The following is a 12643-nucleotide window of genomic DNA, read 5'->3' as shown; positions in this document are numbered from 1 at the left end:
AAAGAGGGCTGTGAAAATATCTACAGACCCCTCACATCCCGGACATAAACTGTTTTATAAATTATAAATTATATCAAAGCAACGCTATAGAGCACTGTACACCAGAACAACTAGACACAAGGACAGTTTTTCCCCGAACGCCATCACTCTGCTAAACAAATAATTCCATCAACACTGTCCAACTATTTACGAAGTCTGCACTACTTTTACTATTAATCTTCTCATCACTCCTTAACACCCATCCCCTACCACTTGTGACTGTAGGACTGTATCTTTGTCACTTGTATCTTACGATTTATGTTGAGTTTCCTAGTATGATTTGATTGCTTATTGTACCCTATGACTATCATTAAGTGTTGCACCTGATGATTCTTGACTCTTGATGAATGTGTCTTTTCTTTTATGTATACTGAGAGCATTTGCACCAAGACAAATTCTGTGTGTGTCCAATCACACTTGGCCCAGAAAGAATTCTATTCTTTCCCCTGCTCTTCTGATGACCTCCCAACTCCTAACATTTCTGGAGTTGCCATTATATGAATCAAGCCTTCAAGCTTTTTAGGGGATGATGGGAACTGAAATCCAACAGAACTGAAAGAGTGCCAGGTTGGAGAAGACCAACATAGGCAAGATAATGACCTAACCTTAAAAAGAGTTCACAGGGACCCAAAACACCTATTTTGCCCAAACAGAAGGGCTACAAAACACCCTTAGATTCAAGACACACTGAATGGAAGTGCTGCAAAATTATTGACAAAATCTGCATGGATCAGAGACCAGGAAATGGAGGAGGAGGAGAGCCCTAACAATGCCCAAAACTCATCCATAGGCTTCTTTGTTGTTAATGCAACATTAAATCCAAAAGGATTTTTTTAAAAAATAACTATCTTTGAAACACTGAAACAATCATTCTAGATACTATCCTAAGTTACCAGACAGTGAAAAACCGAAGTATGATACAGGTTCTCGCAACCATGTATAAACAAGCAGCATCTTGCTGAAATAAACTTTAGAGGGATGTATTTAGTCACCATTCTGGCCTGGCTTTAAATCAGGGGTCTCCAACCTTGGTCACTTTAAGACTTGTGGACTTTAACTCCAGCTATGCTGGATGGAGAATTCTGGGAGCTGAAGTCCACAAGTCTTAAAGTGGCCAAGGTTGGAGACCCTGGCTTTAAATACATCCAGAGGTACTTCCCCACCCCCCCTTAACTTTTTAATATTACTAAAAACTTTTGTCCCCCTGGGAGATTCCATTCGCATTAAGTAGGAAAGAGCAATGCAGGTGACGTCAATTGGCCTTGTTTGGAAGTGAAGATTAACCTTGTGGAGGAATCAATAGGGTGAGTCTCGAGAGAGGGAGTCAGGTGGGTGGGTGGGTATGTGTGTATCCCTTCCTCGTGTTGTCAGTGGAAGTAGTTGGTGTGTTGCTCTTTGTGCACGGTTGTGTCCCGCTAAAAAGTAGGCATATGGGTGGGTTGTTGAATTGACAGTATCTCCAGCTTTTTAAAACACACAAGCCTGGTCAAAGTCACAAGTTTAAAGACTTGCAGGCACACCTCACACACTCTGAAAAATTTCTGAATCTGAAGCCAATCTGTTGCATAGCCATAGGATATAATAAATATTACATCAGGCATACGAGGAGAGACCGTAATACATAGTATTTGCATAAGAAGGGCTATTTATAATTTCCATAGTATCAAATGTGCTACCGTAGCCTCATACAATGCATCCAGGTTAGTCACTGGAGATATCTCTACACAGTGAACTTGTGTGGAGTTGCAGGACTGTTAGATTTTCCTAGGGATATGCAATTAACACATTCATATCTGAAGTCCCCTCACCTTCTTCTTCTTTGGACACATAAATTAAAGCTAAACAAAATAAGTGTCGCAAACAGGCTGCAGCTGACACTGAGCAGATTTCACTGGGTCCTCAGGCAGCTACTCAACTCATTGATAACCTTCTAAACATTCAACATAGGAACTCTTCCTTATCAAACCTTTGGAAGTTGTGGGAGCTTCATCCCTGGAAGCTTTCAAGAAGACACTGGACTGCCATCTGTCAGAAATGGTGCAGGGCGGGGTGGGGGGGGTTGGACTAGATGACCTACAAGGTCCCTTCCAACTCAATCTGTAATCCGTACAAATCAACTGCACAGCCCAGAAATACCATTTCCTTCTGCAAAAGTTAACAGGTTTGGTCAAGGGATCAGGAAGACTCTTGGTTCATCCAAGAAGTTCAAAATTGTTACAATGCATCATGTTCCCTACCCTCATCTAAGATGAAGATGAAAGAAGTCCACAAAGCTGCCACCGAGAAGAGCATCCAAAGTGGAGTAAAACTATGAAATAAGATGACCTCTCCCATCCCAACTCCTGGTCAGAGCGAAGTCTCTGGTCTCGAAGGAATCTCCCAAGCATCAGCCTACACAACCAGCATCTTTCTCTTTCTGGAGTTTCTCCCTTTCAGCCTGAAGTTCTAAGAAGCTCTCAATGTCAAGCTGGTAGCGAAATGTGCACCTGGAGTTAGAGGAGGAGTAAGGCATAACCATTGCTAGGCTTCCAGAGTTGTCTAAGCCCTCCCACAAACACTAGCAGAAGAGAGCTTGTGCCTCTGGCTGGACAAAAAACGGGAGCCGCAGCCTTTCAAACGGGAAGGAGATCACAGATCACCTGGGATCCCATGTGGTGGTTTGGGAAGAACCCAAGGCTTTAAAAAAAATGCTTGGAGACCTTCTCAGGGCTGTGAATAACAATGTCACACCTTAACAACCAACTTGACAAAGGAAAAGTTCCACCAAACCACTCAAGAGGACTTATGAAGAGACTTGTCTACAGCATCCCATTAATCTGTTTCTTAACTTCAACAATGTGCTGAGGGATTGATGCTCAGTGAAGGAAATTTCCCTTTACTGGCAATTTTCACTTGTGTTGCAACAAATAGATAAAACTCTCAGAACACTTTTTAAATATACCTTTCTCATGACAATAAATGAGGTGGAATGAGAAGCAACATCATGCCGGGATTAGTGGGATGAAAATCCCACCTCTCCAGACATTTAAGCCTCAGTCCAGGAGCTGGCAGAAGACTCAAAGGATGCAACTCTGCACAATTTGACTCTTCCTTGCAGACAATACAAAGGCCCACATACCCAGGTGAGATTGTCTACTTCAGTGACACAGGCTCTGTGGTGATGGGGGTGCCTGAGGTTTAAATTCTTGGTCTTCTCACTTTCTGAGCCATGGCAGGAAATGGACATATGTGGATAGAATGGTTTTCTCTTTCCTGAGAAGGGCATCGCCAGCTTTACTTCTTACTTCTGCCAACCCTACACATCCCTTTGAAATTACCATGAAGAAACATGCTAACACAAATAAGGTAGACCCAGGTTCCATGTCCAGTCTCTACATTTTCAGTTCTCGTACACTTTTTTGTGTTACATGGATGTAGCTCAACAACAAAAACAGCAAATTAGAAAAATGGAAATCAAAGGAAGAGAGAAAGATTGTAAAACATTCCCTCACCAGTAAAGGAGAATAGACTGGGTGAAACCAGGCTAAATAGCAGTAACTGTGAGAGGGATCTTGGAGTCTTAGTGGACAACCAGCTAAATAGGAGCCAGCAGTGTGCCAAAAAAGTGAATGCAATCCTAAACTGCATTAACAGAGGGATATAATTGAGATCACGTGAGGTACTGATATCACTCTATAAAGCCTTGGTAAGGCCACACCTAGAATAGTACATCCAATTTATGGTCACCACTCTATAAAAAGGATGTTGAGACTCTAGAAAGAGTGCAGAGAAGAGCAACCAGGATGATTAGGGGACTGGAGGCTAAAACATATGATAAACAATTGCAGGAACCAGGCATGGGTTAAATCCTCCCTGACTGACTGGGTGGCACTGATCAGTGTAATAGGGACAAGATGCTCTCCAGGTTAGTCTAGTGAAGAGAAGGACCAGGGGAGACAGGATAGTGGTCTTCCAATATTTGAGGGGCTGCCACAGGGAGGAGGGGATCAGGCTATTTTCTAAAGCACCTGAAGGCCAGACAAGGAATAATGGATGGAAATTGATCAAGGAGAGATTCAACTATGGTAATAAAGAGAAATTTTCTGACACTGAGAACAATGGAACAGAAGTTGCCTTCAGAAGGTGTGGGAGCTTCATCGCTGGAAGCTTTCAAGAAGAGACTGGACTGCCATCTGTCAGAAAAAGGTGTAGGGTCTCCTGCTTGGGCAGGGGGTTGGAGTAGATGACATGGAAAGTCCCTTCCAACTCCATTAATCTGTTAAGAAGGACCGGGGGAGACATGATAGCAGTCTTCCAATATTTGAGGGGCTGCCACAGAGAGGAAGAAGGGGTCAAGCTGTTTTCCAAAGCACCTGAAAGCCAGACAAGGAATAGCAGATGAAAATTGAACAAGGAGAGATTCAATCTGGAAATAAGGAAAATTTTTCTGACAGTGAGAACAATCAACCCATGGAATAGAAAGTTAATAGAAAGTTCGGAAGTTAACTTTATTAATCTGTAATATTTGCAGCTCAGGGTTGAAATGAGGGGTCCTTGGTGCTTCATGGTTTTCTTGCAGATGTTTCTTTGCCCAAATTAGATAACATCATACTGCTAGTCAAACAAGCAAGCTCAGAGAGCACCAAGGACCCCTCATTTACTGATGAGGCAACCAAGAGAGATAGAAGATAGAATAGAATTCTTTATTGGCCACAGAAGGAATTTGTCTTGGTGCAAATGCTCTCAGTGTACATAAAGGAAAAGATACATTTGTCAAGAGTCAAGAATCATCAGGTACAACACTTAATAGTCATAGGGTACAATAAGCAATCAAATCCTACTAGGAAACAGTCAATATAAATCGTAAGGATGCAAGCGACAAAGTTACAGTGATACAGTCACAAGTGAGAGGGGATGGGTGATAAGGAGCGATGAGAAGATTAATAGTAATAGTAGTGCAGACTTTGTAAATAGTTGGACATTGTTGAGGGAATTGTTTGTTTAGCAGAGTGATGGAGTTCGGGGAAAAACCGTCCGTGTGTCTAGTTGTTCTGGTGTGCATTGCTCTATAGCGTTGTTTTGAGGGAAGGAGTTGAAACTGTTTATATCCGGGATGTGAGGGGTCCCTAGATATTTTCACGGCCCTTTTTTTGACTCCATGCAGCATACAGGTCCTCGATTGAAGGCAGGTGGGTAGTAATTGTTTTTTCTGCAGTCCTAATTACTCTCTGAAGTCTGTGTCTGTCCTGTCGGGGTGGCAGAACCAAACCAGACAGCTGTAGAGGTGCAGATGACAGACTCAATAATTCCTCTGTAGAAAGGTATTTTCACTTGTTAACCATGGCTTAAAATGTTAAAAGTTCTCTCCCCCTAGTGAAGAAGATACTTGTAAGGTAATAAAACTGGGACAAAAATTGAATAGATAAATACATAAAAGGATGAGTAAATAGTGTCATCAGGTTGGGATGGTTAGCACTGGATGAAAGGAAAGAAAATGAGATTGAACCTGTGGCAAACCAAGGGGTCACAGGAAGGGTTGTGCTATCTTTTCATTTGTCGATCAAGGAGGTTTGGTTTGTCATTTGGGGGTTTGAACCATATCTTGTCCCACAGGCTGGTTCTTGGAAGAAAGTCACAAGCCCTTCAAACTAACTTCTAAACTTTGGGCCATGCACCCCCAAGTCCCCTGTTCAGACTTTGCAATATCCGTCCAAACCTGGGAACGGAAGGGAAGGAGGAGAAGCTGGGGCCACTGTGGCTGAAAGGAAAGAGGCAGCCCCAACTAGAAAGACAAGATTTGGACACCTGTGGCTGCCCCCAGTTGAGCAAAGGTGAAGGAGGGCCAGGAATGCAAGAGAAGGATCAAAGAAATTGCCCTTCCTTGAGGGAATTCCCACCAGAACTTGGCTTTGATATCTTGTCTAATCAATCGATCAATCGATTTCCATCCAGTCTGGAGGTCAACAAGGCCTCCCTTAAACAGGAAGGTTGCCTGGATGATTTCCAAGCTCAAAGGGCCATAATAAGTGTGGCATGACTAATTCCCAAAGTATAGGATGAACTGATCACCAAGAAGCATTCTAGCTAAAGCCAAAATAAATGTAGAGGATGAATGCAGAAACTCAGCCCCTGCAGCTTGGCAGGGTCTCTTCTGTCTTCCATATACTCCTTCCCCGCTTTTCATTTCACCTCTTACTTTCTTTTCTTCCAACCTTCTCTATCTGCTCTTCTGTTGACCCCCCCTTCCCCTGCCTTCCACTTTTATTTGTATTTACTTTCCTGAATTCACTTCTTCTGGAAGCCACCTTATTCTTTCATGTGGTCCCAAATATCAGACAGCACGCTCCAGAGAGACTGGCTTCTTGTAGATCAGGGATCTCCAAACTTGGCAGCTTGAAGACTTGTGGACTTCAACTCTCAGAATTCTGGGATTTGAAGTCCACAAGTCTTCAAGTTGCCAAGTGTGCAGACCCCTGTTCTAGCTGTTGCTGGGATTTTGCTATTAGGACCCACATTAAAGAAATACATTTAACCACAAAATAAAGGTAAACCGTTTAACATGGAAATAAGGAGAAACTTTCTGACAGGGAGGACAATCAACCCACGGAACAGGAGTTGCCTTCAGACATTGTGGGAGCCTCATCACAGAAGGCTTTCAAGAAGAGATTGGACTGCCATTTGTCAAAAATGGTGCAGGGTCACCTGCTTGGACGGGGGTTGGACTAGATGACCTACAAAGTCTCTTCCAATCTGTATCTGTATCTCTCTCTCTTCTCTTTCTCTCTCTCTCTCCAGCTCTGTATATAGATAGAGAACAATCAAACCAATGGAACAGAAGTTGCCTTTGGAAGTTGTGGGAGCGTCATCACTTGAGACTTTCAAGAAGAGATTGGGCTGCCATGTGTTAGAAATGGGGTCGGGTTTCCTGCTTGGGTGGGGGGTTGGACTAGATGACCTACAAGGTCCCTTCCAACTCTGATGATCTGTCATCTGTTTGAAAGAGGTTTTTTTAAAACGAAGTAGAGGAAATCCAAATCCAATCAAGGTGGCCTGTGCTTATGCAGAACTCTGGGATGCAACTTGAAGAAATTTAAATTTTGGACGAGCTTCGAACTGTCTCTCACTTCCCCTCCCCCTTTATTAAGCAACAGGTCGCACATATACAAACATTCAAGAATCAACTGCAGCCTTTCAGGACTGGAAGGTATCTCCAGATTTAAATTTTGTAAGGGATGTGAACTTTTTGCTCAGCCGCATGCCAAGAGCCTTGTATCAGCACAGCAAAATATTAACTGCTTAAAGATTAACCTGCCCCCCAGGAGATTGATTCTAAATGGAAACACATTCCAAACGTTGGGTCCAGTCATACCAAATGCTTTCTTGTTACCCAGAATCCACCAGGATCCACAATCCACTCTCAAGGCTATGCTGAGACTACTGGAATTAAATAGGGAGCTCCAAACTTGGCAACTTTTAAGACTTGTGGATTTCAACGTCCAGAATTCCCCAGCCAGTCATTCCCTTCTGTTTTCAGGCAGGGGAATTCTGGGTGTTGAAGTTTACAAGTCTTAAAAGTTGCCAAGTTTGGAGATCCCTGGAATAAAATATCAAGGATGTAGCATGTATGTCTATTAACAGCAAACCATTTTTTTTGGGGGGGGGGGTTTATTATCTTCTACTGGACAATAAATATTCAGTATGGATCTGCTTTCCAGCTATATACATTGACAAAGGCGGCAAAATATTCCACAGCTAAGCAATGCGGATGGGTTTACAGATTACAGATTAGCAGAGTTGGAAGGGACCTTGTAGGTCATCCAGTCCAACCCCCCCCCCCCAAAGCAGAAGACCCTACACCATTTCTGACAGATGGCAGTCCAGTCCAGTTGGTTGATTGGTTGGTTATTTGTTTATTTGTTTGTTTATTGGTTGTTGAGTGGGTGAATTCCAATAGAGTTGTTGAAAAGCAGCAGTTGGAGTCAAGGAGTATTGTGAAAGATTTGAAAGGATTAACAGAGTTGGAAGGGGTACTTCTAGGTCCTCTAGTCCACCACCACCCCCACCAAGCAGGAGACCCTACACCATTTCTGACAAATGGCAATTCAATCTCTTCCTGAATGTCTCAAGTGATGAAGCTCCCACAGCTTCCGAGGGGGAAAGCTGTTCCATTGGTTGATTGTTCTCACTGTCAGAAAAGTTTGGAAACTTTTGTTGCCCTGCATGGAGGAGAACTGAGCTGGAAAGCAGGTTAGTGAGGGAATGGTGGGTGCTCTGGAATGGGGTGTAAGTAAGGATTTTGCAAAACAAATTTCTCCTTACTTCCAGGTTAAATCTCTCCTTGTTCAGTTCCCATCCATTCTTCCTTGTCTGGCCTACAGGTGCTTTAGAAAATAGCTTGACCTCTTCCTCCTCTCTGTGGCAGCCCCTCAAATATTGGAAGACTGCTATCATGTCTCCCCTGGTCCTTCTCTTTACTGGACTAGCCAAGCCCAGTTCCTGCAACCATTTGTTGTATGTTTTAGCCTCCAATCCCCTAATCATCCTGGTGGCTCTTCTCTGCACTCTTTCTAGAGTCTTAACATCTTTATATTTTTATAGCGTGGTGACCAAAATTGGATGCAGTATTCTAGGTGTGGCCTTACTACAGCTTTATAGAGTGGTATATTAGATGAGGGCCCATCAATTACAGAAACCAGATTTTTAGACTAACACATATAGCTGTCTAAATAGCTCAGTACAGCTTCCAAAGGTCTATTTACACAAATAATTTTGCATGTCTTGTTATATGTTAAAAGGTTTGTGTATGATAATGATGAAACTATTTTAGAAATCACAATGAAATCAAGAATCTTAATTTCAGGATCAGTTATCTTTAAATATGCCTCCAGTCCTGGAACACCGATAGATCCGGAGGGCCTCAAGCTAAGAAAGTCCATGTTGAATGAAGCAGGAAAGTTCTGTAAATCAACAAAGTCTTAAGCAGAACATGAGCTTCATCAACTATATTCTGATCCTGATTTACATCCCAGATGCCGTAAACTGTTAAGTTTCTTGTTTGGTCCAGTTTATAAATCTAAATGGATTTTAATTTAAAAAAAACAACAACGTAAGTTATACCAAAATTATACAGTGCACGTAAACTATTTCTGATCTGCACATCTATTTCTATGCAAAGCAGTTGTACATATTCCATCCAAACAATTTCCTTCGCATTCTAGCAGAAGCAATTTAATTCAAAACAGAACTGAATTTAAGGCATTCCAGTGTAATCATAAGCAGTTACAAGGTCACATTTGCAGCAAATCTTCAACCATTTTCCATCATGCACTGAAACCTACATAATTTTTTTTTTTTTAAATCAAGTGGAGTGCATCCAATCCAAATGATCTTCCACTTCATGTGGAATTATCCATCCTGGATAATTTATCCAAATTTTCATGCACAGAAAAGGAACTTCCTAATGGAGAGGACACCAAAAGACCCGAGTGGACCTTCCTAGGAAGATAAGGATGAAAAATGTTATCTTTAAACTACTGGGGCATTTTGCTATTAATCACTTTTTCAGATGTGAAAAGACCGCATTACAATATTGATGGCCCTTCGCAGCTGCCTTGCCTGAAATGTAAAATCTGCAATATCTGTTTTTATCTTCTACTGAACAAGTCTCAGCATCGCCCAGTATCCAAAAATAGGAGTCAAAACCCTTCTCAGCTGAAGTCTAAATGACCAAATAGGATTTGGCCAGACACACTCCCTCCAAGTGACCCCCGAAGGAGGGGGAGGCTGGTCCTCGAAGAAGATTCTGCTCTTAAAATCAAATCAGCTTTAATTTCCAAAAATCCGAGGCTGGTGTTTGTATTTACAAAAAAATTAGCTTCGCAGAGTCCACACTTCCTTTCCTTTTAAGTGACTCAAAATTCTAGCTTGAGGGTTTTTTTTTGTTTTGCCCTCCTGACATTGGATATCTTTTTGGCAACCCCACCGCGTAGAACTTTTACCATCAGAAGATCTTCCTAGGCAAACGCGCAACTCTTGTGGATTGGGAAACGCAACGTTGTTGTACCCCGCCGACGATTCAAAGTTTCAAAGTTTCAAACGAAACAACGCAAATAAAACAAACGGCGCGAGGCAACCCCCCGCGCGCGCCCCGACCCAGCCCACTTCCCAGGAATCTAAGCCTCCTCAAGTTTGATGGGACAAACATCTGTAGGGGGAGTGATCTTCATCCACATCTGGGGGGTGGATGCATTGGGAATGCTTAGACGGGAAGGAAAAACTGGGGAAGAGAAGGAAGCAGAAGACGGGCAGCCGGTGTATTCCACACGGGGCTTACTCCGCAGAGTATTTTCTGGCTCGCTCCGCAGACGGCCGGCTTTGGGAGGTGTGAGAGGAGGGGAGGGGAGCCGAATTTGGGGGCCCGGTTGCAGCCTGAGGGCCTTACCCAGGGCAGGAAAACGGGCTTTCCGAAGCTCGAGCAACAGTTGGGAGCCGAGAACAGAATTTGCCCCAAATTGACAGCAACGGCCAACCTTGGGAAGCCAGAACTCCTTGGAGCATCCTTCCTTCTTGAAAGCCCCTCTTCCTTCGAGACCCGCCTCCCCAATTGGGCGGGGGGGGGGGCGGGGGAAACCAAGCCCCGAGGGAACCTTTCTCCCACCTCTCCTCTCCGCCGTCCCGGCCCGGTTGCAGCCCAATTCTCCCAAAAGCGGCCTTCCCAGAAGGGGAGCGACGAAGGGCCGGGGCGACGAGTAACGCCGCTTTCTCGGCAGCGTCTATTGCGCTGCGTTCGCGGAATTGGCAGCAGCTCCCGGGTGGGGAAAGAGGGGGAGGAGGAGCGCTAGGAGTCCGGAAAGGAGACCACACGGAGAGCCCGCTTCCTCTTGCTCTCTCTCTCTCTCTCTCTCTCTCTCTCTCGGCCGCCTTGTCAAGGGCGAACACACATACACACATACACACACAGACAGAAAGACACACACACACACACACACACACACACACACACACACACACACATATACACACACCCCAAATGTCCAAGCGTTTCTCCTACTGGCCCGCGGTGGGGAAAGGGGAACCCTTGGCTCTCCGAAGCGCCTGCATTCAAGAGCCCAACCGGCCAACCGAGCCACTCCCGGCTTCCACCCCCTGGTCTGGCAGGGCCCACCGGTCGCCTCCTTCTGCCGGGCAGCGGCGGCGCCGGCCCCTTTCCGCCCCCCCGCCACGTGGTGAGAGAGAGACCCCGAGGCGCCCGCCGGGCTCGCCTCTCCCGCGAGGGCTGGGACTCGGGGGGGCGGGGGCGGGGGTGTGTGGAATCCCGCTCCGACCGGGCTCACCTTGCAGCATGGCCTCCAGCTTCTTTCGGTCCACGCGGAACCGCTCCTCGCCCCACTCGGGGCTGTCCGGGGCCGCGCGGGAGGGCCCGGCCGAGCAGCAGCCTCCGCCGCCGCCTCCTCCTCCTCCGTCGCTGGGCAGGGGCGAGTCGGCGCTGCGTTCGCTGTTGGAGCCCGGGTCCGAGAGAGGGTAGCCCGGCGGCGCGGCCATCCTCGGCCCGGCCGCTGCGCCCCACTCGCTGGCGGCGGCGGCGGCGGCCGAAGTCGCGGAGACCCCGGCCCCGTCGCCCTCGGCCGCCGCCTGCTCCGCTTCTTCCCCGCCGCTGCAGCAGCAGCAGCAGCCGCCGCCGTCGCCTCGGCCGCCCCCGCGGGAGGCTATCTGGCCCCAGAGGAGGCCGCCCCCGGCTTCATCCCAGCCCGCCAGAGCTTCGCCGGCTCCTCCGCCCGCCGCCGCCGCCGCCGCCTCCAGCTCGGGCTCCCCGCCGGGCGCGCGGCCGGAGCTGCTGCAGCCGCCGCCGCCGCCGCCGCTGCTGCTCGCCTCGCACAGCGCACGTCCCGGGCCGGCGGCGGCTCTGCTGCGCCCCCATCCCGCCCGCAGTCCGCACAGCATCCCCGCCTTCTCCATGGAGGAGCAGCAGCAGCAGCAAACAGCAGCGCCCGCCCAGCCGCCGGAGCCAGGAGGGGAAGCAGGCCAAGGCCGGGCGAGAAGAGAGCGGCGGGGGCGGGTCGAAGCGCGCAAGCCGGTGGGTGAACGCGGGACGGGCCGGCCGGGGACGGGGGTTGCTGCCGCGGGACGGGCCGAAGCACATCTGTCCGGAAGGCCCCGCCCCGCCTAATTATGCCTTCCTCCTCTTCCTCCTCCTCCCCCCCTCATTGCCTGCCGCGCTCTAGCGATCCGGATCCTGCAAGGATCCAGCCAGCGCAACCGCTCCGCGAAGCCGGAATAACAGGTAACAGATCATCAGAGTTGGAAGGGACCTCGGAGGTCATTTAGTCCACCCCCCACCCACCCACCCCCGCCAGGAGGAGCTCTGCTCGACTACAAAGTCTGGGCAGAGCTCCCGGAGAAGAAGAAGAAGAGGAGGAGGAGAGGAGGAAGGTCTCAGGGATCCTCCGCCGGGACGATCCCTGAAGTTGGCTCAGAGTTGGTTGGTTGGTTGGTTGGTCCCAGCTGGATTTCTCTGGGACCACCACCGAAAAGGGCTGAATCAAGCAAGGAGAATATTTGCAGCTCGGGGTTTGAACTGTGTGGTCCTCAGGTGCTCTCTGAGTGTGAGAGTTTTCTTGCAGACCTT

At 47.2% G+C, this 12643-nt stretch overlaps 1 protein-coding gene across 2 annotated transcripts in view; it reads right to left on the bottom strand.

The window, feature by feature from the left end:
• The window catches only part of BICC1 (BicC family RNA binding protein 1), a 125302-nt gene extending 113314 nt beyond the window's left edge, over positions 1-11988 (bottom strand). For both annotated transcript variants that reach the window (XM_087932253.1, XM_026710995.2), the window contains exon 1: positions 11352-11988. In XM_087932253.1, the coding sequence (XP_087788379.1) occupies positions 11352-11973 (622 nt within the window). In that variant the 5' untranslated portion in view covers positions 11974-11988. The remainder of the gene's footprint in view (positions 1-11351) is intronic.
• Between the last annotated feature and the right edge of the window lie 655 nt (positions 11989-12643).

This window comes from Pseudonaja textilis, chromosome 4, assembly GCF_049901715.1.
Source record: "Pseudonaja textilis isolate UNSWEBS1 chromosome 4, rPseTex1.2, whole genome shotgun sequence".
NCBI lineage: Eukaryota > Metazoa > Chordata > Lepidosauria > Squamata > Elapidae > Pseudonaja > Pseudonaja textilis.
The sequence above is the reverse complement of the archived record's forward strand: the minus strand, read 5'-3'. Positions and strand labels throughout refer to the sequence as shown.